Here is a 27,843-nt window from a genome sequence, read left to right on the forward strand (position 1 = left end):
GCATTGGGACAGGTAAAAATAGAAGATGCTCAGGAACCCCCCAGTCCCCCACCCCAGCATTTGTCTTGAGGCCACCTGCCTTGCTTTGGCTATGTGCTTTGGGTCATTGTCATGGTGGAAGGTGAATCGTTACACCAACCTGAGCTCCTGAGCATTCATGAGGATGTTTTCTTTCATGCTGACAAACCTCTCAGTTCCTGCTGGCAGAAACAACCCCATATCCATTGGGATAGTATCTGCCAAGTTTTATGGTTCCTGTCACTGAGGGGCCCTTGGAACTGTCCTAAACCCCCTCCCTCCCCTTATGGCATCCCATTCTGGGAACACTAAGATTTTACATAGTATAGTTCAACAAGAACACTTCTATTTATCAGTCTGAAAATTGACTGTTTGTACCTACGCTATGTTTGGCTGCATAGCATAAGATCAGGTCTCCATTACACCTTAGTGGCTGCAAAAGTTTCAACACAGTCACGTTTGATTAAGCATTTGCTCTAGCATCTCTATGAGCTCTATTTATAATCTGGCAGGGTAGTGAAGTTGCAATGAAATTATAATTTTTTAGATTAATCCTGTTGCAACTACAATTGAGCAGAATTTAATAATTGTAACTAAACACATTGATTGATAAATTTAAATTAGATTCAGTAAGCAGCCTTAGGAAAATGGAAATACAAGCATAAATAAAATACTGACAATGTTTGTTTTAGCAGAGCTGTATATTCAATATTTTTTATTTACATATCATTTGTAAGGAAATAAATTTTATTAATTTTTTGGGGGAAAATTATGATTTGTGAGCAACCTATATGCATATATATTATGTTTCCCTAAACATACTACTGCAGTTTGTTTTTAAACACGACATTAATTTCAACAATTCAAATTAAAATATTTAGACAATGTAATTAAAACAATTTTTAACTATATATTACACTTCTGCCTTATTAAGTGTATCTAATAAAGTCACTTTTTCTTCAACCTCATAGTAGAGTGAATAACCAAATAGCTTATTGGTAGTTATGGTTCCTCTCAGACCAATAGTCAATTCGTTGGTTTCCTGTAGCCACCAATCCTAGGGCAAAACTCTAAATAGGATCAAGGGAATGACAGAAATGAACTAAAACAGTCAATGAACTTAGTGAACTAAGAGAAATCTGAACTGAATAAGATGAGGAACAAAGAAAGAGGCGAATAAACACATAAATAGCAATACAGTTTAATAATGTTTTTTTACTTTCTCATTTTTTTCATGACACATATGACAAGTGACTAAAAATGTCACATTATGTCAAAGGGCACATCACCAGGTCATCCCTGATGTAAAAATCAAATTTACAGGACACAGTTGGATTAGAAATTGGCCAAATTTATTCCCTTTAATGGGCCAGCTCCATTACCCACTTCTTGCCAGCTGACCTCCACAAATGGACACCTAACAGAGCCCGTCTTGTGATGACCTCTGACCCACAGCATGTAGCTCCTACAATAAAAATGACCAAAAGAACAGGTTTAAACTGAGTGTAATTGCATCATGCTAGCAACTACTGATCAGAAGAATCCCCTTCCTCTCTTGCTGTCTCTCTACATGGAGTACGGACACTGGGACTCCTCCAACATGATTTTCATATTATTGCCTGTGCAGAAGTGCCTGAATCCGGGATCCTAGCTTAAAAATCACATACACACTGCACAATGTACTTCATAAACATGTTTCTATATTTCTGTTACTGGATAAATTTCCTTTATCTAACTGGACAGAAGTAGTAGTATGCACAGAAAAATATGCCAAACAGAAATCTGAATTATGAGTTTGACTTCTCAAGTTTAATAAATAATTGTTGCAAGGCAAATGAAGAGAACTGCAGTGTCAACAAATTGAAAATTTCTTTCTAGTTATTCAATATTTGTAAAAGCCTAGGAAATTAAATTAAATATTGACATATCAAGTATTCAACTATTCAAGATACCATTTCCACTGAAATTTCAAGTCTCCTTCACATTGTTTATAGGAGAAAAACTAAAAGATAAAAGGCTTGAATGTATGCGATCAGTTAGTTACCCAAAACAGAGCACCTAAATCCCAGTTATCCCTAAGGGTAATGACTTATATGCAATGGAAAAAAAAGAGAAACTGCTTTGCAGTTCAGTGAATTTGGTAAAACAAATCTGATAGCTGAGCCAGGTTGACAAAAAAACAGGATCAACAAATGAGATGTACCGGACATATACAAAACCATTATATATTATACCTAGTAAGTAGTTGTATTTTGAATACGTCCATGTTAAAATATACTATTAGAACTAGAAAATGTATATTACCTGGCAAGTTAAATCATTTTTGAAATGATTTTCTTTATTCTGTTTCCATTATTGAATATTTGAATTAGGAGTAATTGCATTGAGAGTAAGTCAGTTTCAATTATAAATCGTATATGAATAACATTATTTTTCAAGTACACATTGTTGTTGTTTTTATTTAAATTAATTCATATTAAAGGGAAGTATTGAAATACAGTGATTCAAGTTGCTGAATACATATTGAAGAATGAAAACTTGGTTTAAGTTTTTTGACCAGTTTAGTACAAACAGATATTGACAAGGTATTTGTGCAAAGGAGCTTTGTCATGTCATCACTGTTATTTTTTTATAAATGAATCAATACAGATACTCGTAGTGTCAATGATGAAATACAAAATGCCACAGGATACTGCTCAGTTTATATGAAAATGGTTGTGGCTGCAAAATTATGAAGTAGTTTGGTCTGAAGAGCACATCATTGCAGTGAGCTCTGATTTCAACCCCATAGAGCTTCTGAGGAATGAACTGAAATGTAGCATTAAGGCAAGGCCAGGGCAGCCCTGTTGAGTTGTGGAGCTTACTAATGTCTTAAATGTAAAGCAGCACACCATCAGTTTCTATCAAACATGAGCAGGATTTTGCAAAACGTAATGGCTTGGTGACTAATTAGATGTTATTGCTGACATAGATAATTGCTTAGATTCTTTATAAAGTGATCTAACAAAAGGGAAATAAAAATATTTTGTAGTGATCAAATAAATAGATTTTAGCAACATGTTACTTGTATGCAAGAATGTAAACAAATTTGCATTTAAATAATACAGACTTAAAATAGTACCTTTTTAATTAGTATAAAAATAGTTACAGCAGCCAGAGCTACAGAGACCCAGATGGATGCTCCAAGACACTATCTACCCATTCCAAAATCAAAATGCACAAGGTCCGTTGCATTACTTTCATGTAAACTACTCCGGTTGCTAAACATCTTATTCTTAATACTTTAAATACAACCACTTCCTATTACACCCATTAACTAAAGAACACGCTGGCCAAGACAATGTATGACTAGCAAATAGTCACCCTTCAAGAGTATTAAACGGCATGAAAAAAAATAATCACAGCAGGGAGCATAGTGCCTCCACTTTTTTTTCATTTATTCTACAGTATGCAAAGATTCACACACCAAATGTTCAAAACCCTAAGATCTCGTAAACAAATTGTCTGCTTGTGGGCCAGCGTCTGCTACACTGCACTTGTGGAAACAGAATTATGGCCATTTGCTGTTTGACTTATTGTCAAAGTGTTCTGATGTCGTGGTGGCCTCACCGCAGTAAATACCTAATAAAAGGCCGGGCAGAAATTAAATTATCTTGAGTAACTGGATCACAGTGATGTCAAACCCAAGCAACATCTGGGGTTTTTACTGTAGAAAGCACACTATGAGGGTTTGATAGGTTTGAAGAGCTGGGTAAATCTGAATCTGTCTTTGTACAACCTATCAAGAAAAGCTAAATTAAAACACTCCCAAAGAATGTTTTATATTCTTTTTCTCTATATGTCCATGCACACATATGCACACGTATGCACACGTGTATGCGTGAGCATATATGCATAAATACATATTTTTGTTTCATTGCTAATTGAGAACTTCGTAAGCAGCCATCCTTTCCTCGCCATTAAAGCAGTAGTGCAACAAACCTTTATAAAATAAATTTTATAGGGAGTTAATCAAGTACACAAGCTTGTAAGCCTCCTTTAACAGGAACTCATCTAATGCTCAAAGACTCCATTTTAATCCCTACATTAGAAAAGTGGCTTCTGTTTTCAGAAAACAGATGACAGAATACAGCAGGTCACCGTCTTCACAGTTGTGTAGCTGACAGCTAGCATGACTCTTGACCATTGACAGCTGTTAACTGTGAGAGAACAAAAAGTCAATGAAGAAGGCATCTAATCTGGATGGTCCAGACTGAGCTACATTCCATTCCAAAAGAAAGAAAAAAAAAATAGTAAATTGCATGTTTTGGCTTTTGTTGATATGTCCATGTAAGGCTAAATGCTACTCTTTACTTTTTCTTCTTGAATAAACTTTTGATCTTTGAGGAGGATCTCTTCAGCTTGTCACCATTTTCAGAGGAGTCCTGGGAGGGCTGTCTCTGCAGTTTGTCCTCCCTGGGCACCTTCGGCTCCGTGTCCAGTGATGCGGCAGACGGGAAACGTTCACCCGGGGCTGGTGGAGCACTGGGAAGCTGGCCAAGGCTGTAAGACTTCTCCAGGATGCCATTATAAACCACTTTGCCAAGAGGGCATAAGGGTGCACCTGGGGGCTCCGTGATCCGAGTAAGGTCGGGAGAGCCTTTCAGGGGACGCTCAGGCATGGTGGACAAGTCCAGCTCCAGGGACAGGTGCTCCTCCCGGGAAATCCTACGTGTGGGAGTGTCCTGGCCACCGGAAGAGGAAGGGTGGAATGGCCTCCAACCTGTGGTGGAGCTGATGGAGTTACAGTCTGAGTGTGTATCTGGGGTATCCCTGGAGAGAAGGAAAAAAGAGACACTGGGCCATGCTTAAAGCATAAAGATCAAGTGCGTGGCTTAAGGTATTTTGTTAACTGGTAACTCAGCTCTCAATAAATGTGAGAAGGGTGGGATGCAAACCTGCATACCTATGGAAGGATACTAGAAAAAATACTAGCTTCACTGAGCAGACACATATCCCTATGCTCCATAAAAATGAAAAATGAAATAGAGTGAACACATGCCAACCTTACCCCTTCTTATCTGTTGTGAAGAAGATCTGTTCCTCCACTTCCTCGGGGTGGTGGGAGAGGGGGATGCTGGCCATAGAAAGAAGGTCGGGGTCAGGGGAGGGAAGACCAGGCGGGGGGGATCCCAGAAAGCTCCGGCGAGAGCGACACAGACTGCTGTTGCGAGTCAGTGGAGGCCTCATCAGAGGGTCTGTCAGGGTGAGGGGCACAATCAGTGATGATATAATTGTAAAAATCAGCTCTGTTAAACAGCTATGAAGGCTTTATAAACCCTATAAACTTTATAAACCACTGGTGATACATTCTAAGACTAACTGTGAATAGCTGCGGACCCCATATATACCATTATTTGCCTATACTTACATATGGTAAAGTTTAATTGATAAATTACACACAGTAAGATATTAATAACAAACTACATTGTACGTTATCATACAGTATTGTACTCTCGAATGAAAGGGATTCTGACATTTAAGCCTAATTCTCAAAAGATGATAAAGCAAAGAAAAAATGTCATGTATCAAGAGATGACTGAGCAATGAAAATCATGCATTTTATATCCCTGAAAGGATGAAGGAACAATGAAAAAACATACTGTTACACATTTTAAAACTTGTTTTTGGACAGTGGTAAACTGAAAGTGAGTATACGCGGGGATACTGTATGCACATGAGGAAACTGTATGCACATTATACACCAGGTACAAGTTTCTCCTGCAGTCAAAATACATGCACTTCAGTTAATGCCCACAGTGTTTGTGCCCTTTGAGAGAATGGCATCCGGTCCCGCCCTCTGTAACCCTGACCAGGATAAGCAGTTGAAAGCTGCATGGATGAATTAAAGGTTTTTTGCTTAATATACATACTGTTAAACTGTGGAATGATTGGTGGTGTGTCTTCATCAAGGTCATCCACACCGCCAGCAATGGGGTAGGGGGGCACAGAGACCCTGGGCATCACCACCCAACTGTGATCGGAGTAAAGGGCCGCTGTTAGGTTGGACAGGCCAGAGTTGTGCACGACAGGGAAACCACACAACTTCTCGATCTGTTGCCATCGGTGGAGCCGCTCCCTCAGGCATGCCGTGACTTCTGACAGAGCCTTTCTGTAAATATAAATGAGCATGTGCACATAGGGCACGCACAGAAAAGCCAACAACAAATGTCAAAGGTCAAGCTTGCAAAGAAATCTGCTCTAGTTGTATTCTCAATTCTACCATACTCAGAATTGGTCCTACTTTTCAAAATAATCTATGTCCTGCTATGAGACACCATGAGCCAGATGTTTTGCACAGTAGGTAGAGATGCATGGTTATCTTACTTTGCCTCCAGGATCTTGTGGTCCACATCATCCAGGGAGGAGTTGTGGGCAACATGAAGGGTCCCAAACACTGAGCCTCTCTTCTTCTTGAGTTTTTCTGCCTGAAACATTTAGATGGAGTATACTAAGTTTGCAAACATAGAAGGGACTGAATTAAGCTATATGTTTAGAAGATAAACCCATTTTCCACAGACCAAACTAAAGAAATATTGTCAGATAAGCCAGGGGATTAACTGATTTTGACCACCAGGTTGCTTATGGACATGTACATAAGAATGCTGACATTCTTGTAACAATTTTTTTTGCTTACGTACATCTTATCTTCCTTAACTGCTTATTCAAAGCAGCTTTAGTTTTTTTACCCATTTACGCAGCTCAATATTTCACCAAGTTCTGGTAAACTAACTTTGGTCATGGGTGTTAGAACAAGCTTTCTCCTAGGACCTCTAGTGTAGAATGGAGCAACAGTACAACAACATGGACAGCAACACTGAAACAGATGCTCCTATTAGTGTTATATGAGATACGTACTTAAGAGACTAATGTCATTTAAAAAGAAATGATTGTAGGGCTGAGACTAACAACAGCTTTTTTTTTATCGATTCATCTATCAACTATTTTATTGATTGGTTGGTTAATCTAAATGAATAATTTTCCTCCAGAAAATCAAATTGACTGTTTCATTTAAGTTAATTCTATTTTGTCAACAACAAACAGTACCATTGCAGGGGTTTAGATAACAAACACTGGCTTTTCGGCACTATATGAACCTTACAACCACAATTCTTAGTACACCTAAAATATTAATGAGAGGCATACTGTGATGCCCATAAGTTAGTAATTTGCATAAGTATCGTTATGTTTATTAAATACAATTAGCAGAGTATGCCACATGCGACTGTTTTGGAAAATCATGGAAGTGATAAGTACTGAAGTCGTGGTGAAGAGAGAGACAGCACAGCAACAACGACATCATCTGAACGACAACGGCAGAAAAATGTTAGTGGATGGAAGTATTTTGTGCAGTCTAAAGTCTGACATGCTTTTTGGTAAATATAGTTTTAATTTTTATTTTAATTTTTTTAAATTTTATTACCTAGAGTGTTTTAGAAATCAAAAATAGTAATTTCATTAAAATTTTTTTAAAAACGATGCGTTGATTTAAAATACTGAGGTTGACGAATTTTTAGCATTGACGTCAGACGTCATTAACGGCTACGTCGACTAAAATTATTGTTTTTTGGGAGGGGGGTGAATGGATTTTACCACAATGGGGTAAAATTAATTTTGTCTAATTTAACCTCAAAATTACCCTCCTTAATCCTCCACCTCAGTGACCGCTTTGCTTTACTCTGTGTATCTCCTAGAAATCAGGTATGACAGGCTAAAACATTTTCTCATTTTCTAATAAAAAAATAAATAAATATACAAAACAGCCCCAGGAAAAATGCACTGTGAAATTTCTTAGTAAAACTGTAAACTTGTTTGTCAGTTGTACTTATGTACTTTCACAGTTTGATAATGAATTATTTTACAATTCGACCCTGAATTTTTACAGTGACCTGGCACACTTTTCATGCTTCTACTGTGAAATCTGCATTCAAACTAATATCAGAACTATGAATAATTAAGATTTAACTGTAAATTTCACAGTTGTACTGTGAACTTTCACAGTGCATTTTATCTGGGGCTGCCTGACTCACATGCAGAAATAGAAGCTCTTTTGCTTTACTTTGTCCATGACAGCAACTGTAGTTGAACCTCAGCTGAATTTCAGTATAAACCTTTTGTTGAAAAACATTAGAGCAGGAAGTGATATAATGGCTTGCTGTCCTCACCTCATCCTTGGCCACCGTCAACTGCAGCTCTGCACTCTGTTTCTTGATGTTGTAGTACTGCACCTCCACTTCATGTGTAAGCTGCAGCCACATCTGGAGGGCTTCAGGAACTGACCACTCTGCCTGCAGCTCTTTCTCCGCCCGCTTCAGGGCCATGCGCACCTGTCCAGGGTAGGAATGTATCATAACTGAAGATGAAACCATAGGTTCTGCAAGGAGGCTCAGTCCAAAATGCATTTAAATATATTTCCATATATATATAATTTCAGTCTACACTCACTTATTCCATAATGAAATTTTTACATGTTTATTAAAAAAAATTAAACATCACACTGACATTTATGCAGTATTTAGTTGAAGATCCTTTGCCATCAATTACAGCCTCAAGGTATGCATATGAAGTGACAAATTTTGAACACATGGCTTTGAGTATTTTATGTCATGTTTCTCTGAAGATTCTCTCTGCAGATTCTTAATAAATTTACAAAATATCCTCATTTCCTCTTTTTATTTTGTCACTAAGAGGTATTGAGTGTACATTGATGAGGGAATGAATTGAGTAGAAGACTACAACATAGCACAATGTGAGAAACGTGAGGGGCGTCGGAGTGATTTCCAAATGTACTGTGTGTGCAGCATTATGATAGCTATAAAGATTGTTTATAAAGATAAAGATTGTTATAAAGATCGTTTATAAATAATGGTTAGCTAGTTACATTTACTACAGCTTTAACGTTAATCGGAATCAGAAAACTTTTATTACCCATGTGGAAATTGTGATTAAAACTGTAGAATAAACAACTACACAAAAAGGCCAAATAGACAATACATTGTACCAAATAGAATAATATGTTCTGCATTAAGTAAATAAATACAATATGTAATATCTAGGGTTGGCATGGTCGTGCAGTGGTTAGCACTGTTGCCTCACACCTCTGGGACCAGGGTTCGAGTCTCCGCTTGGGTCATATGTGTGGGGAGTTTGCATGTTCTTCCCATGTTGTCGTGAGGTTTCCTCCAGGTACTCTGGTTTCCCGCCACAGTCAAAAAACATGCTGAGGCTAATTGGACTTGCTAAATTGCCCATAGGACTGCTTGTGTGAGTGACTGGTGTGTGAGTGTGCCCTGCGATGGGCTGGCCCCCCATCCTGGGTTGTTCCCTGACTCATTCCCATTGCTTCTGGGATAGGCTCCGGATCCCCCGCGACCCAGTAGGATAAGAGGTTTAGAAAATGGATGGATGGATGGATGGATGTAATATCTACAGTAATTTGCAAAAGAAAGATAAATAGATTACTAAGACATTGTTGCAAATGCGCTGTGGTATTGACCAGGTCTACAGCTGATTACATGTGCATGGTGAAGTGTTTTTTGTGAATAAAACAGTTCAGGAAAAAAAGGATTCCGTCATACACACTGGGCCCCATGTGGTGTGAAACAGTGGCAAGGATGTGGCGTGACACAGTAGCAGTAATGTGGTGTGACATATTGGCAGTGGTGTAGTGTGACAGTGAGAGTGGTGTGGTGTGACACATACTGTAGCTCTTTCACACCAGGACTGGTGCCCGTGCAGAGCCTAAATTCTGGTCTGGTCATTGCATTCACACCAATATATCTAGTATATCCAGGCTGGAGCTCATTTTTCTGGCCCGAAAAGGTTGCTAGGCCAGAGTTGGGTGGGGATGATGTCAGAAGGCAGGATTGCAGTTATCAGAGTGGAAAGCAAAAATTAATAAAGCACTGTGGAGTGAACTGGAGAAGGCAGGAGTTAACAGAATAACTGAAAAATGAATGAAAAATGAAAAAAAATACAGAAAATCGAAAAGAGAGCTATATTAAAGGGGTGCTGGCAGCCCTAAAAACAAATATCATGGACTTCGTGTTGGGAAACAGACTTGCTAACCAGGTGACTGGAGCATTGAATGCCGCAGCCGCTTTGGAGGAATTGGGTAAGACATTATTGTTGTATTTACTTGTAATGTTACTATGAACTTTATTATGTTTACTATGAACTTTAATTACATTTGGTGTATGTCAGATGCCTTCCAAGGATCCGTCAAACAAAATTGTTGAATGCTCCATTGTGTTGTATGTTGAACATGTGGTGTGACTAGGGCTGGACTAGCTACATATTATTGCAATATCAACTTAGCTAACTAATAAAGTACCTTTAGAATCTGATTTTGGTGTACCAGCCAGTGATACAAAATGTACAGCTGTCTGCTTTGTTACAGCAAACAAAATAACAGACTTTGCAAATAACACAATTTGCTGGAAATGTTAGTGATTTAAATGAAAATTAGCTATCGTGTCTTTCATGTGCTTGTTTTAACACAGGTGAAGTGAATGCACATGGACAGGACAGGACATCCTCGTGAAAGATTTACATATTTCTTGATTATTTTCTATTTGTAAGATAAAGACAGTTCTTGATGAGGCTGATGTGAGCTCCAGCTCAACTCCGACCGAACAATGCCACCAGCACCGGCTCCGGCTTGGTGTGAAAGGGATAACAGTGGCAGTGTTGTGGTGTTAAACAGTGGGCACTACGTGGTGTGATACAATGGCAGCAGTGTGGTGTGAAACAGTGGCAATGGTGTGGGGTGAGTGGCAGTGGTGTGGTATGACATAGTGGCAATAATGTGATGTGACACAGTGGCAGCAGTGTGGTGTGACACTGCTGACACTATGTGGTGTGGCAGCTGTGTGGTGTGACACTGCTGAAACCATGTGGTGTGACACTGTGGCCGCAGTGTGGTGTGACACTGCTGAAACCATGTGGTGTGACACTGCTGAAACCATGTGGTGTGACACAGTGGCAGCAGTGTGGTGTGACACTGCTGAAACCATGTGGTGTGACACAGTGGCAGCAGTGTGGTGTGACACAGTGGCAACAGTATGTTGTGATGCAGTGGAAAAGGTAAGATGTGAAACAGTGACAGCAGTGTAGTGTGACACAGTGGCAGTGGAGTGGGGTGACACAGTGGCAGCTGTGTGATATATAACAATGACGGTGGTGGGGTGTGACACAGTGGCAGCAGTGTGGTGTGACACAGTGGTAGCAGTGTTGTGCGATACAGTGGCAACAATGTGGTTTGACACAGTGGCAGTGGTGTGGTGTGAGTGGCAGTGGTGTGGTTTGACACAGTGGCAGCTACGTGATATGCAACACGGACAGCGGTGTGGTATGAAACAGCGGCAATGGGGTGGTGTGACACAGTAACAGTGGTGTACTGTGGCACAGTGACAGCGGTGTGGAGTTAAACAGTGACAGCAGTGTAGTGTGACACAATGACAGCAGTGTAGTGTGTACCAGTGGAAGCAGTGTGATGTGAATTAGTGGCAGTGGTGTGAAACAGTGGGCACCATGTGTTGTGAAGCAGTGACAGTAGTGTAGTGTGAAATAGTGGCAGCAGTGTGATGTGCAACATTGACAGTGATATGGTGTGACAGCAGAGTAGTGTGACACAATGGCACACAGTGGTGGGATGTGCAATAGTGACAGTGATGTGGCGATGCATTGGGATTGGTGTGGTGTGACAAAGTGGCAGTAGTGTAGTGTGACACAATGGCAGCGGTGTGGTATTATACAGTGGCAAGGGGGTAGTGTGACATAGTGGCAGGGGTGTGGTGTGGTGTGTCATATTGGCAACATTGTGGTGAGCAACAGTAACAGTGATGTGGTGTGATGCAGTGATGATGGTATGGTGTGACACAGTGGCAGTGGTGTGGAATCATACAGTGACAGCGGTGTGGTGTGTAACAATGACAGCGGTTTGGTATGTTCCAGTGACAGTGGTGTGACACAGTGACAGCAGCAGTTTGTGTCAAATAGTGACAGTGGTCAAGTGTGACACAGTGGCAGCATTGTAATGTGCAACAGTGACAGCGATGTGGTGTGACACCTGCACAAGCTCCTCCTCGGCATACTTGAGGCGACTGAGCTCGTTCTCGGCCCCCTCTCGCAGCTCTCTTAGCCGGTGTGCTTCTCTTTTGGCCCCATTTATTTCATCCCTCATTTTCTGCTCCAGGTTCTGCTTCTCCACGGCAACAGTTCGCTTCTCTTCCTGGGCTTTTTCCAGGCTAAATGTACAGAGACTCGCTTCGTATTAAGGTCCCACAAACCATTACCCCCCCACCCCCCTTTACTTGAAGAAACATTTTTCCTCCTCTCACCTGAAACTGCCTTATTATTAAATAAATAATCCAATAAATTAGCCAATTACTAACCAAAGTTCGTCAAACAAACAATAAATCTTACATTGTCAAATTTCAACATAATGAAGGTAAACCATAATTGCTGTGTATCTGCCTGTTTCTGTTAAATGTAATGCGGTAATTTCCTTTCTCTAAACAATTAGTCTTACAACTACTGAGAACCCGCTATGTTTATTGCTTGGCAGCTTTTAGTTCTTGGTGTTTACTCCAGAACATCCAACTGCAGATGAAAGTGAATGAGGATTTTGTTGAATCATTATATTTTGCTATTCTCAAGTATGTGCAGTAGCCAGTCTAATGTCATTCAGTGTTTGATTTCTTATGTTGTAGAACAAGAAAACATAGATCACAATTCAGTGCCATGAACACATGTGGTATGAAATAAATAACAGGAAATAAAATGAGAGTTGCTGGCACACATTGGGGGATAGTGGGATGATGTTACATTGATTTTTAATTGCCTGTGCAAAACGGCATGAACAGATTAAATCCCTCGTCCCCAACTACAGAAAATGACTGATCATCCAATGCAATCATCTCCTTTATTTCATTTACTGTGTTTTTAGCTCTGGTGCTTTTAACTTTAACTATTGACAAAGTTTAAATATCAGCTGCCAATATCAACCAAGACTGACACATCAAACTGATGCCAAAATCTTTTTTATATTGATCTTGTCAGCATAACTATTTTCCCCAGCTTTTTCAAACTTGCAGTTACATTGTATGGGTGTATGGGTCCAGTTCAAATTTCGAGATAAATCACCATGTAACATGTAAGGTAGGCTTTTTAAAAAAATATTTTTGTTGTACTGTGGTACTTTCATTTGGATAAATTTATTGTGAGGATATTTGATCGTGTCAATTAGTCAAGCAAATTTTATTGTTGTGGATCTAGAGAGGTGGGAGTGGCCTACCTTATTTCTTAAAATCAAAAGTATCAACTTTAGTTATATCTGGAACAACACAACTTTTTTACTCAAAACAATTAAATGATACACAGTAAGATAATGAGTGAGTATATTATAAGTATATGGGGCCCTCTGAGCTCAAGGGTTCACTCACCGGCATTGCAACTCCAACAGGCTTTGCTCAGCATGCTGCAAGCTCTCTAGATCCTTCATCATCCGTGAGATGTGCACCTTGGAGGACTTATTTTGCACATATGCAAACCAACAGCCACCAACCCCAATGACAATGGAGACCATCAGAATGAGGTCTTTCAGCCAGTTATGTTGGGGACCTGGAGCAAAATCACAAAAGGAACAAGGTATATGTGATATATCTGTAGAAAATCATTTCATCAGAGAAATTAACTAAGCAGCTTGTTTCCACAAACATATTGACTTGCAACTGAGTATGTCAGAATTGATATACAGTACACAGTACTGACTTCTAACATGAAAAAAAAAGATTCTCAGTAGGGCTGGGTGATATAGCTCAAAATTTAAATCACAATATTTGTGTTGATGTTCGATAAGCAACAATATTTTACCCATCCAATTCACTAAAAAAGAAGTTTTATCTTTGGTCCTTGTGCTTAATTACTCAGATCAAATTTCACAGTAATAACTTTTAAAAAGATTATCATAAACGTAGAAACAAGGAAAATAATAAAAAAACTGTCAGTGTTTGTAGGAGTAAGTGTTTTCCTTCTTAAGCAGATTTGCTATAAAGTAACGAAAAGAAAAGTGTCCCTTTTAAAGGTATATTATTCAAACGTAAGCCATGGCAGGGATAATCATGACTTCAGAAATTCTGCTAAATAAATACAAGCTGTAGTACAGTATGGCAGTTATTATTTACTTACATTTAGAACTTGTCATTTCATACGGCATGCAACGAGACAATGTTGCTGTCAGAGTGCCTTGTTATGCACCAATGGTGTGTTTCCTTGCATCTTGAGAATAAACTTCGAGGTGTGTAATGAACTCCTTGTACTGTATGTGTTTTATTTTCAAATGATTGAATAGGTTTGTTATGTTTCTGGTCTTTGTTTCTACTTTCCTTATGCAAAGCTTTGTTCCATATCACTCTCTCTAAAGCCGAACCATTATCAAACAACATTGTCACAATGTTTTTTTGGGACTAAAAAATCCCATTACTTGCTTCTTCTTCATCTTCTTCCATTGCGTGTATGGTCAGGTTAAAAGGGGGAGGCTTGTCAAAATGAGGAGTGTATTTAAAATGAGTGGCCGATGTGCTTGCAAAATTTCTGTGGAATTTAACTAAATAAATATATCATGATAATTGCCATTCCAAATGATGCACTTAAAAGAATAGTTCATATCGTGGGACTTGATATATTGTCCAGCACAGGTTCTTAGGCTTCAAAGAAGATAATTATATCCATTTTCTGTAACTGCTTATCCTATTCAGGGTTCCAGGTCTGAGCCTAAGGGTGCAAGTCAGGGAACTACACAGGATGGGGTGCCAACCCATTGCAGGGTTGAAACATAAGAACATAAGAACTATACAAACGAGAGGAGGCCATTCGGCCCATCAAGCTCTGAAACACTGAAAGACCATTCATAAGAACATAAGAACTATACAAACGAGAGGAGGCCATTCGGCCCATCAAGCTCGCTTGGGGAGAACTAAACTAATAGCTCGGTGTCGTTAAAATCTTATCTAGCTCTGATTTAAAGGAACCCAAGGATTCAGCTTGCACTACATTATCAGGAAGGCTATTCCATACTCTGACTACACGCTGCGTAAAGAAGTGCTTCCTTAAATCCAGCTTGAAATGTTCTCCCGCTAATTTCCACCTATGGCCACGAGTTCGTGTATTTAAACTAATGCTGAAGTAACTGTTTGGTTGAACAGCATCCAAACCTGTTAGAATCTTATATACCTGGATCATGTCCCCTCTCAGTCTCCTTTGCTTGAGACTGAACAGATTTAGCTCAAGTAACCGTTCCTCGTATGACATTCAGTCACATATGCACACCTATGGGAAATTTGGTAATTCCAATTAACCTCAGCATGTTCTTGGACTTGGGGGGGGGGAGGGGACTGGAGTACCTGGAGGAAACCCCATGATGACACAGGTAGAACATGAAAACTCCACATACAGAGCCATGGCAGAGACTTACACCCTGGCCCCATAGGTGTGAGGTAAAGGTGCTGACCACTGCGCCACCATGCTGTCCCCCAAAAAAAGTTAGTTATTTATGTTATAGGGGATCCTCAGGTTGACGTCTCAACATACGACGTTTCGAGTTTACGATGCTCACTCCCATAACCATTAACAAATTGAGACGTGAGTCTTTCAACTTACGCTTTTAGCATCGTACTTACAGACTACGTGGGCGAACTAATTTTGTTGCGCATGGGGGAAGAATACGCAGTAACGCAGCGTATGACTGTGGGAGTTGGCATCTCCCAGTATGCTCACCTACACAATTTTGGACTGTTAAAAGCGCAAGAGTTCCGTTTGTGAAGTGAAATTAGAAATTTTAACAAGATCAGACAAAGGCTATGTTTCAACTTAGAACAAAATTCGGGTTACATCACAGTTGCAGGAACAGAACTGTCGTAACACGTGGACCCCCTGTATGTATAATCAAAATAGAGTTAAAAAGTCATAGGGCCCTATTTTAACAATCCAAAGCACATGGACTGAAACTAGGATGTTCATCTAATCCTTGTCTGGGGGACACTGTGAGCTACTTCAGGTTTTACAAACTGCTTTAAAATTGAAAGGTCCCTGTGCTTGGCTAATTGTTTAAATTTTTCTTATGATTATACTGTTTTGTTTCATTGATTGAAAAACTCATCCAGCTGTTTCACGTTAACAGTAGTGACATGCATGATTATGGAAGACTGACCAATCAGCGCACAGCAAAAACTCTGTGTTAAAGCGAAATCCAGGTCTTTTTAATTGAAATGGTAGTTTACATACCCCATCTCAGTTCATAGTGTCCCCCCTGACATTGATTAGGTCAGGGGTCGGCAACCTGCGGCTCTTTGAGCATGAGGCTCTTCTCAGATAGACGCATTCACATTTTCATGTCTTAACACATTATGATAATACTTTCATAAATATAAATAATTATTATTCATGGGTTATTATTCTTATTTTTCATTTAGATATTTCTTTAGCTATATGTGAATGAGGCGGTCCATCACGTGCTTCTGTGATGTCTTAACTGCATAATGTACATCTTCCTCAAACTTATTCTCTTTGATAAGATTACGTATCGGGTCAAATTGTATCTTTTCCACAGTTTTCTTCAGTATCCGAGATTGGATGTATGCTTCAAAGTTTATTGGTATTCCAAACTCTTTCATATACATTTTCTAATAAATCATCACCACACCTTCCCAGGTCCTCGTAAAATGTAATATTTTCTGCAATTTACATATTATTGCCAGCTGAGTTCGGAGTGGTGAGTACATTTTGCTCTGCTCGGTCAGCACAGTTACAATTAATGAAGTGGAGAGTGAAGGCCAAACGACTGCAGAGCCAAACAAATTTTACTCAAGAAAGAAGGGGTGAAGGTAAAGACTATAGCTACAGAACTGAACAATATTGTGATATTAGTCACCTTTGCGCTGTTACACGTCCAAGTGATTTAAAACTAAGAGCCCCCCTTCCCGACCCTGAATTGTTTTTATTTACTTTTTCAACAACTTGAAGTTTTGTTTTTGTGTTAAATGCATGTTATATAACATAAAAAAATGTATCTCATAGTCTCTTCTCTATCCATTGTGGCATTGTAAATCTTGTGCTTTAAAAATGTTGCCGACCTCTGGATTAGGTGGTCACCCTATTTGAAGCACATGGGGCAAGTCATTTTAGGGCATGGCCAACCCACTTTTGCTCGCAGACCTAATTGTTGCGTACATACATAAGGTAAAGTTTAATTGATAAATTATACATAGTATTACAATAGCAACGATAAATATAGTAATAATTAAAGTACATTGTACACTATTATACAGTACTGTAATCTTTCGAATGAAAGAGAATCTGACATTTTAACCTAATTCTCAAAAGATGATATAGCAGTGAAAAAATATCATGTATCAAGGGATGATGGAGAAATGATAATCATGCATTTTACACCCCTCAAATGACAAACAGAGGAGAGCAGTAAGAAGCACGTGCTGATACAGCATGTTGCCACACCCATCACACAATGAACCACCTCTGGGACGAGAACCCGAGTGCAGCCATGCAGCAGGTGATACCTCAGCAGTACAATAGTTTGAATGGGGTGGAACAGTGTGAAATTTTTCCCGGTGGCTGGAGTGCCAGTCCTGCCACCAACACTCAAATTTTCCCTGTAAGTTGGAGGACCTGCTTGCAGGGCTGGATGTAGGTTAACATTATACCCAGGATGAAGCAATTGCAGGTTCGGGAGCTTGCCCAAGGGCTCGATGGCGTAGAATCACTCCTGGTATTCACAGGATTCGAACCAGCAACCTTCCAATTGCCAGCACAGATCCCTAGCCTTGGAGTGTCAAAGGACGAAGGAACAATGAAAAAACATAGACTACCATTACACATTTTACAATGAAAAATATTGGATCATGTACCTGAACATACCCTGTAATGAGAAAAAAAAATTCTTTAAAAATATTTTACCCTACTGTGGGTACTTACCAGCTTACAGCCTCTACTTACTTGGCATGCAATTTGAAATTTATGAACCAGTTTTAGAATTCCTATTTTTTTTTTTTCCGAACCATGGTAAACCGCAAATAAGTGAAACTGTGAATACGGGAATCCCATTGTAATAATTAACCAATTTCATTGTTAGCTGTGCATGTGTGAATGAATGGTGTGTGTGTCCCGGGGTTGGCACCCTGTCCTGGGTTGTTCCCTGCCTTGCACCCATAGCCTCTGCGATAGGCTCCAGACCTCCTGTAACCCTGAATAGGACAAGCAGTTACAGTGGATGGATGGATCGATGCATGCATGCATGTTTGTGTCGGGTTGGGTGGTCTTGGTTGTGTTCTAGGATAAGAAGTGTACCCCCCCCCCATACTGTCTCAGGGATATTATTTTTTAAATATTTTAGTTTAGTTTAGTTAAGTTAAGCTTTAATAAGTAGCACAGACTGCGATGGGCTGGCCCCCCATCCTGGGTTGTTCCCTGCCTCGTGCCCATTGCTTCTGGGATAGGCTCCAGACCCCCCACGACCCAGTAGGATAAGCGGTTTGGAAAATGGATGGATGGATGGAAGTAGCACAGATTCACTGGTGTACTGACTGCTTGCCCACTTACGTGTTGGAGGTCCAAACAGAACTGCATCCAGTGCTTTAAGATTGAGCTTTTGCTTGTGTCGCTGATCCAAGATCTTCAGCTGTGATGTCATGAACGAAGGCTCATTGGAAGCTATTCTGAGATGGGTTACATGAAAAACAATTAAAAAACACCAAAATTGACAGCTTCTAGCAAATGCATAGTCACATGTGGTATTACACTTATCCTATTTTAGATAAAAGGATATTTCAGTATGCAGCTGTCACAGACCACTAGGATTCAGGGTGTAGTCACACTACCCGATCAGTACCATGTCCAAGCATATTTGACCCCCAATCTGACTCAATAAACATAAAACTTCCAAGCGACTTATAAGCAAGAAGAATGAGAAGGCTAGAATAGCCCTTTGATGAGGACCATGTTGCGTGAACTGAGGAGAACTGGTCCAAAATTAATTTCAGTGATGAAAGCAAGTTTAATTTAGTTGGTTCAGATGGGACACATTATTTGAAGCATAGAATTTGGGAAAGTCTCCACCAAAATTGTGTGAACAAGTCAGTATTGTCATGCCCGGCTCGTCCGCTCCTCCTGTGTGCCACGCCCCCTGCTTACCCACGTGTGTTTCCCGGATCGTACCCAGCTGTGTCTGTTTGCTTTCAATCAGTCTTGTGTATTTAAGTCCTGGTCTCCCCAGTTTTCCTGGTCTGTCATTGATGTTGTCGATGCCTATGTCCCGTCCTGCCTGTGCCTTCATTAATTCCCCGTATACCCCGTACTCCGTTTGCCTTGCCTGCTCCTTGCCCGCATGATCGCCCGTCTGCACCTTCCCAATCGTGACAGAATGACAGACCATTCAAAGAAAAAGAGGAAGCAGAGGAGAAGGCAGCTTCCTGAGGAGCCGATCAGTCTGGGCACCTGCTCCCTCGCCAACCCCTGGCCTCTCGTGGAGGGCGAGAGAGAGGAGCTCGTCCTGGGCTTCAACCCAGAACCGCTCCGTATGGGAGCCTGCTCCCTAGCGAGGCTCTGGGCTCCCAGCGATGACGAGGAGGATGAGCCCTTTGCGTTCCCTGTGCTGGAGCCTATCCCCCCGGAGCAGCTACTGCCCCTTGACCGGTACCACTACCGGCCCGCACGACTGAGAAATTGGGGAGGTTTTAGGGCTGTAAGGGACTCGATCCCTCGATTGCCCCGGGTCCAGAAGAGGACCACGCCCGTCTCCCCTTCCCGGGACTTGCCAGTCCCGGCTTCAGCGGCAGTCTCCCTAGAGGCGCTCCCACTGCCTCTGCCGGCGGACCCCGCGCCGGAGCCACCGCCTCTGCCGGCGGACCCCGCTCCCGAGCAGTCACCATTACTGCTGCCTGCGCTAGCAGCGCAGCTAACGCCTCTGCAACCTGCGCAGCCGGAGCAGCCATTGCCGCTGTCCGCCAAATCTGCGCAGCTTCCTCTGCCTGCGGCTTGCACGCACATGCAGCCGACAACGCACGTGACCCCAGAGCCCGTGCAGCCGCCTCCGCTGGCCCCAGCGCAGCCGCTCCTGCCTGCAGCTCCCGGGCTGGCGCCCCCTCTGCAGCAGCCTGCAGCTCCCGGGCCGGCGCCCCCTCTGCAGCAGCCTGCAGCTCCCGGGCCGGTGCTCCCTCTGCAGCACCCTGCAGCTCCCAGGACGGTGCCCCCTCTGCAGCAGCCTGCCTTTGTGACTTTGCCCCCAATAACTCTGCCCTCGCCCCAGCGACCTCGACCCCGATTGAGGGTCGTTATGTCTGTGTCCTGCAAGGGGAGGGGACACAGACGTCGGACTGGGGTCCCACCCGCCCTGCCCCCCAGCTCGCCCTCCCTCGCCTGCGCTAGGGCTCGGTCGGCTCCTGCAGGTCCTGGCCCCCCGGGTCGGCAGTCGCCTGCGGATCCCCCTCCTCGCCCTTGTCGCCCTGCCTCGCTCCCTCCGCCGGGTCCTCGGCGGTCGCCTGCGGGTGCCCCTGAGGCGGCTCCTCGGTTGCCTGCTGGTCCCCCGCCTCCTGCACGTAGGAGGAAGTCGCCGCCTACGGCGGCTCCCCCCCTCTCCTTGCCCTCGCCCAGGTCCCTTCCGGCTCCCTCGTCCCCTTCCCTGGTTCCCCCTGCGACTCCCTCCTTCGTCCCTGCTTCGGTCCCTCGCCCTGTCTCCTCGGCCCTTCCGGGGTCCCCTCCGGCTCCGGCCGCCTACGGCCCCTCCGGCTGCCTCCCGTCGCCCGCAGTGGCTCCTTCGGGCGACCCTTTGCTCCCCCTCCTTCTCGCCCTGTGCCCCTGCCTTTGTCCCTCCTGTCTTTGCCCCGTCTGCTTTTGTTTCTCGCCCGTCTGTTCTGCCCTGCTCCGCTCCTGGTTTCCCGTTGTTCCCTCCCGTCACTCCCGCTCCTTTTGTTCCTCCTGTTCCCTCTGTTTCTCCCTTCCTGATCTGTCTCTCTGCCTTCCCGTCCCTTTGTCAGCTTCTGTCTTAAGTCTTGTTCCTGGCTTTGTTCTGTGTCTCCGTCTTGTTCCCGGTCCCGTGTTGATGGATTCTGTTTTTGTTTTTCAGGTCCTGGTTTACCTCGTCCCTTCCGTCACCCCCTTCCTTGGCGCGCCCGGTGAAGCGCGCCTTTGGGGGGGGGGGGTTCTATCATGCCCGGCTCGTCCGCTCCTCCTGTGTGCCACGCCCCCTGCTTACCCACGTGTGTTTCCCGGATCGTACCCAGCTGTGTCCGTTTGCTTTAAATCAGTCTTGTGTATTTAAGTCCTGGTCTCCCCAGTTTTCCTGGTCTGTCATTGATGTTGTCGATGCCTATGTCCCGTCCTGCCTGTGCCTTCATTAAATCCCCGTATACCCCGTACTCCGTTTGCCTTGCCTGGTCCTTGCCCGCACGATCGCCCGTCTGCACCTTCCCAATCGTGACAAGTATAGTTCAGAGGAGTACGTGTCATGGTATAGGGTATGTTCCCTGCTGCAGAAATCAGGCCTCATGTACGGCTGCATGACATGATGAATTCTGACGGGTGTTAGAACCTCCTTCACTGGTTCCTTCTCTATGAGAATTAATCAAGACAATGCTCCTTACCGCACTGCAAAATGGCTAAAGCAATTTCTCGTAGCGGAGAACATAAAGGAAGGTAATTATTGACAAAATTAAACAAACCCACTACAGTTACCAAATTTTCAAAGCAAAAGCAAGCGCCTCTACACTTCCTATTAATTTCTGAAAGTTCAACCATCAGAAAAGTTGACGGAATTCATTTGTAGTCTTATTCTGCAAAAAAATTTAACCATTTTCTAATTTTGATTGCAGCTATTCTTCAAATTGCTTGTTTGAACCATTTATTTTCTGATGTGGCATAGCTTTCACTGATGGAATGTGATTAAAATACAACTCCTCTATTATAATATCCATGAATTTGGAGAAACGGAGACTTTGTAAATGACAAAAATATCTCTTTTTTTTTCTCTAATATTGATTGCCACTGAAAATGTAACATATGTAGCATGATGCGTGCAATTCTGACATAGAGTATAACTGAGTTTTGGTTTGGACATACTGAATCCATGGTTCTGGTTTGATGGTTAGTGTTAGCGATATATAGCATTAGCGATGTCTGTAGTAATGTAATTAATACCGGTACTAAAGCAATGTAATACTGAACAGCTTTCAAAAATGTGTTACCATGGTATCTTTTCAGTACCAGTGTCCCATGCAACACCAGTCAGTACAAACTCTGACATATTTGGTAAAATGTCTTATACATGTAGCATGAATAGTTAAAAATCTCCACATTGCATAGCAGATAAATCTATGTGTGTCTCTGTGCCAAAAATGACTCCAGATAAGCCACAAAATAAGAACAATAATAATGAATCCCATTGTATTGTGCGATAGCGATTTCTTTCCTATGTTTTCTACGTTTGACACAAAAAAGTCATGGTGATGATGACAGCTTGCTTGGGACCAGATTGTTAAGTGCAATTTGAGGGCAGACCAGTGGGGGACTGGGGAGAGGGGCAATCATGCTCAGACATGGTACATGACATCCAGGCCAAGTTTGAGTATATACCCTTATTGAACAAGAGAGAAAGAGCAAATAAAGAATTGCTGGGAGGGAAAATTATGCTTGTTTATTTATGGTAGAATATAGCACTTCACTATCAATTTGAATTACAATAATGTTGTATACATAGTGTATCTTATCATTCTTGTTATGCAAGTGTGTGTCTCTCTATTTACCGTCTCACTCTGTAAACATTACATACAATGTCCCATCTATACTGTGTTTATCCTGTGGGAGGTCCCTGTCACTGTGTACCTCAGTTTATACAAAAATATCTTTGTTCATACACTAACATAAGATTTTTCTCTGTTGAGATTACAAAAACCTCCACAATAAGAGTATATGAGCACCCTCGAGACAAAACACAGCAAACATTCAAGATGGCTGTTTTGCTCTAAAAACGAACAAAGCAATACAAGAAATATGACTTAGCTTCCCTTCCCTCTCATGAAAAAATTAATGTTGTGTCCTTAACAACAGATAACACAAGTATGGAGAGGCATGTCCCTTGACTTTACCCTTTCCAGGCAACATTCACACCTTCTCCCCAGATGAGAAAAGCTAAAAACATGATTAAGGACATCACTCATCCTGGACATATTTTGTTTAAGTTCCCCCAAATCAGTAAAGCACTTTAATACACATACAGACTAACAACAGCCATAAACTTGCTGAATTCCCCTGAATGCCTGAGATAATCTCTCACTGAATATGTGCAATAAATTATGCTAGTAATGTACAATACATGTCTTGCTAATATGTGCAATAATAACTGTTGCCACTGTGCACTGGGCATAAATAATCTATTTAGTTTTTTTTTCTTTTAGAATGACATTGTGTATGGAAAGGCCATTAAACATGTTTATATTATATTATATTATATTATATTATTTTTAGCCTCTATTTTTTATTCCTTTTGTATTTATTACAGTTTTTCTCCATTGGTTTGGCTCATTTCTTGAAACAGAAATGACATTCTCAAAATAACATGGACAAATCTCCAAACCACCTTGCAATTGTTCACAACAGAATGGCATTTCTCATTGATTTCATCAAATTGCAAATGTCTTAGTACATGTATCAAGTGTCTCAGTGCATCTTTGCAAACGGTTATGTACAATGAGCTCACATTTAGCACATTTTCCAAATAAATAGATCTTGCTGATCTAAACCAATTAGTTGATTCTCAGTCTAATGGTTGTTCTCTCCAAAACATGTCAGTATGATTTCATTCTGTAAGTCATCATATGCACAAGAGTCTGTTCAATTGTCAAAAATAGTCAAGAACATAATACCATGAACACCATATATGAATTTCTTGGAACATTTGATAAATTCATGACAGTAATTGACAGTCAGGTGAAATTTGAACTTGATTACAGTTTTTCTCAATTGCTTTGGCACATTTTTCGAAACAGTCTTGACATTCTCTAAACTGTGAGTGCAAATGTCACAACTGTTTGCAGGAACTTCAAAACTTTATAGCATGTCTGGAAAATGTAGTTACTCACCCAAAACATTTAATTCATGCTTCAAAACCTAGTTATTGTGTCAATAATTTGGCCAAGGCCACCAAAATCTAAAGTATTTTTGTCATTGTGTGAGCCACACTGGTCAAAATGTTTAGTTGTTTTTTCACCACAACAGTCAACCATGAAAATTAAGGGTTTAAACAAAAATCTCATATTTGTTGAGAAAAGTCAATAGTATGTAGAAAAGAAAAGAAAAAATCTATGAACATTTGTATTTGTACAGTGTTTATTTTTGTACTTCACGTGTATATACACAATACAAGTGTATTACTGTACATGTAAAGTAACTGACAAGAGTAACAAGATTTCACTTTACATTTCATATTTGTGTATTACCACAAATACACAAAAACAATAAATAACATTCATGGGGAAAAAAAAAACTAATTATTCTTGGTGGACATCTTGTCGCTCACGTTGGTCAGGCCAAAGATTTTCATCAACATCACATCTGATGTTTTCCATTGCCACACACCGTGGAAAAAATCTCCTTGAATGCCGCACCCATCCCCTGCAATGGTCAGCTGTGATGTCCTCACATGCAGCATTCATGGCATCCAACAAAGACATCTGATTTTGTGGTCTATGATCATACACTTTCCACCTCCATGCTGAAAAAAACTCTTCTATCAGATTTAGGAACGGAGAGAATGGTGGAATGAATTCCACTGTTATCCTTTCATGTGCAGCAAACCAGTCACTAACACTGTTGGTTCGGTGGAAGCTGACATTATCCCAGACAACAACATAATTAGGCAAATGTGGTCTAACCAAACCTCTTTCTTGTTCTGGAATCAGGTCTCTGTAAAGTGCATTTAGGAAGGCCAGGAGAAGTTGGGTATTATAGGGCCCAATGTGTGGAATATGTGTGCTCACACCGTTCTTTGAAATGGCAGCACACATTGTAATATTGGCCCCACGTTGGCCTGGTGTGTCAATTGTGGCTCGGTGTCCAATGAGATTGCGACCACGTCTCCGGCCTTTGGACAGATTAAACCCAGCCTCGTCCACAAAAACAAGAATGTGGGTCGTTTTATGTAGTTCTAACTCCATGATTCTCTATGAAGGAACACAGGAAAAAATGTAACAGTAAATGTATTTTCTTATGGGTTTCTGAAACTTACAGTAAAGTAATACAGGCATCTTAGAAATATAGGAAAACTCACTAAGTGCACACCAATGGTTTACCTGGACATACTGGTACCGCAACGCCTTGACTCTTTCACTGTTCCTCTCAAATGGCACCTTATAGAGCTGTTTCATAGTCATCTGATGTCTTTCTAAAACTCTGTCTATGGTGGAAATGCTGACAGAATTTATATTTGCAAAGACCTCATTGTCATTTATGATTGCACTTTGGATCTCTCTTAGCCTGATGGAATTGTTGGCTATGACCATGTTGCAAATTTCTTGTTCTTGCAGTTGGTTAAATACTGCTGCTCTGCCACCAGCGCGAGGTTGTCGTGCAGTTCTATAGAATGAACAAATAGACTTGCATTTACCTTTACAATATTGTTGTTTATACTGTAAAAATACTTTACATACTGTAAAACAAAAAAATACATATGTACCTGTTTTCCCTACGAAAGGTTTGCACAATTGATGACACTTTGGACCTGTTTACATTAGGCTGTACTCTTCGACCAGCCTCTTCCATTGTAAAACCATGATTTATGACATGATCCACAAGTGTGGCTCTGATTTCATCAGAGACTCTGACTCTTCTATTTCCATCTCTTCCTCGATCATTTCTTCCTCTACCACCACCACGTATTCTTACACGCCTTCCAATTGCACTTCCACGAGCATGTTGCTGCAGTTCAGCGTCGTGAACGTCCTCCATTCTCAAAACATTCTACAGCAGTGATTGTGCTGTGGGCAATCTACATATATATACTCCCAAAGTTGATTGGTTAAATGGTTAAATGGTTGAGTCATATTAGAGGTACTTTGCAATTAGATTGCGATTGCAATTACAGGGCATGTGCCAATGTAGCAGACATTACAAACAATGTCAATGTTAGATATATTTTAGAATATACATTCATGTATACTAATTATGATAATTGAATAGATCGTTTTGAATGTGATGGCTTACACAATAAAAAATGTCTGAGAAGTTCTGAAGTGTTTGACAGTGTAAGTGAGAATCGAGTCATCAGTTTTGATCAACAAGTCATATGCAATTATTTGTTGTCCAAACTGCAGACAGTTGTATGTACTCTTTGCACACATGTGCCAAAGCATTTGCAATTTGCTCAAATCAATAAGAAATTCCAATCTGATGTGAAAAAGATGCGAATTGTTCAGAGATCTGAACTTAATGTTTTGGGAAATAAAAAAATCATTTGAGAACTGAGCCAAAGCAATTGAGAAAAACTGTAACGAAGGAGGAGTTTCACACATCTCAGATCACCAACCAAACCGTTTGTTTAGTTACCTGACTGGTGCTGTCTATGGTTGTGATTGCTGCCACACATGTATATATAGAGCTTGGCCAGGGCTAGTACCATTTGCAGTATGAACATGGAGGTACCTCGCCAAGTAAATGATCAAGGGCAACTTCCTGCTCGAAGAAGAGGAGGAGGAAGAAGAAGAATAGGAGGAGGAGTGAGGATGCGTGGTGGTGGAATGGGGGAAGAGGCCGAGAAGCACAAAGATACTATGCTGTCCCTGATGAAATTCGGGCCACAATTATAGACCATGTTGTGAACCATCACCGCACAATGGCAGAGGCAGGTCGCCGAGTGCAGCCTAATGTGCCTCATTCTACAGTCTCCCCCATCATCCATACCTTTCGCAAGAAAAACAGGTATGTACTCAGTGGCGTAACGTCATTGACCAGCAGGCCACGGTGGATGTCCCAGGCCAACGAGGGGGCAATTTAACAATGTGTGCTGCCATATCTGAGAATGGTGTGGTCACACACATCCCCAGTTTAGGCCCATACAACACTCAAAAGCTCCTCATTTTCTTGGACCGTCTTTATACTGATCTGGTCCCAGAAAATGAGAGAGGTCTCAAAGGGTCTCACCTACCACACTATGTGATTGTGTGGGACAATGTGAATTTCCACTGTGGCTCGCTCATCAAGGCCTGGTTCACTAAGCCACTTGTTCACAGTCACTCATGGATCAATCCCATGAACCCTCAATTGGCAAGCATATATCTCATAATATCTCATGTTTAGTGTACATTACTGTAATTTTACTGTAATCTGCACCACAAAGGATCGAAAGACAACCTGGCAGAGGTGGAAGAGGGCCCCTTTTTACCCCGCAGCAAGAGGAAGCTATTTGTGCAATGGTGATTGCAAACAATGCAATAAAGTTGAAAGAAATTCAAAGCACTGTCATAGAGGATAACGGTGTATTTGGCAATATTAGATCTGTGTCAATTCCAACAATTGACAGAGTGCTCAAGAGAAACGAAATTGTACAAAGTGCCATTTGAACGGAACAGTGAAAGAGTGAATGAGATCCGTCACCAGCATCTATAGGTAAAACATGTCTTCTATGTATACTCTAATGTTCAGCGCTGTAAACTGTTTTACTTTGTGTAGTTCCATGCAGTAGACTAGCAATTCTGTATATATATTCACAGAACATACAAAATGCAT

At 41.3% G+C, this 27,843-nt stretch overlaps 1 protein-coding gene across 6 annotated transcripts in view; it reads right to left on the minus strand.

Moving 5' to 3' along the window:
• Nucleotides 1-1,203: 1,203 nt before the first annotated feature.
• The window catches only part of stim2b (stromal interaction molecule 2b), a 69,334-nt gene continuing 42,694 nt past the window's right edge, over nt 1,204-27,843 (minus strand). For 4 of the 6 annotated variants that reach the window (XM_048971892.1, XM_048971891.1, XM_048971893.1 and 1 more), the window contains 8 exons: nt 18,673-18,788; nt 13,503-13,680; nt 12,128-12,305; nt 8,223-8,384; nt 6,385-6,485; nt 5,931-6,169; nt 5,069-5,255; nt 1,204-4,830 (listed from right to left, as the gene is read on the minus strand). In XM_048971892.1, the coding sequence (XP_048827849.1) occupies nt 4,368-4,830; nt 5,069-5,255; nt 5,931-6,169; nt 6,385-6,485; nt 8,223-8,384; nt 12,128-12,305; nt 13,503-13,680; nt 18,673-18,788 (1,624 nt within the window). In that variant the 3' untranslated portion in view covers nt 1,204-4,367. Of the gene's footprint in view, nt 4,831-5,068; nt 5,256-5,930; nt 6,170-6,384; nt 6,486-8,222; nt 8,385-12,127; nt 12,306-13,502; nt 13,681-18,672; nt 18,789-27,843 lie in introns of those variants that run through there. The other 2 variants (XM_048971894.1, XM_048971896.1) reach the window with 2 other exon arrangements.

The sequence above is a fragment of the Brienomyrus brachyistius genome, chromosome 12, assembly GCF_023856365.1.
Source record: "Brienomyrus brachyistius isolate T26 chromosome 12, BBRACH_0.4, whole genome shotgun sequence".
Classification (NCBI taxonomy): domain Eukaryota; kingdom Metazoa; phylum Chordata; class Actinopteri; order Osteoglossiformes; family Mormyridae; genus Brienomyrus; species Brienomyrus brachyistius.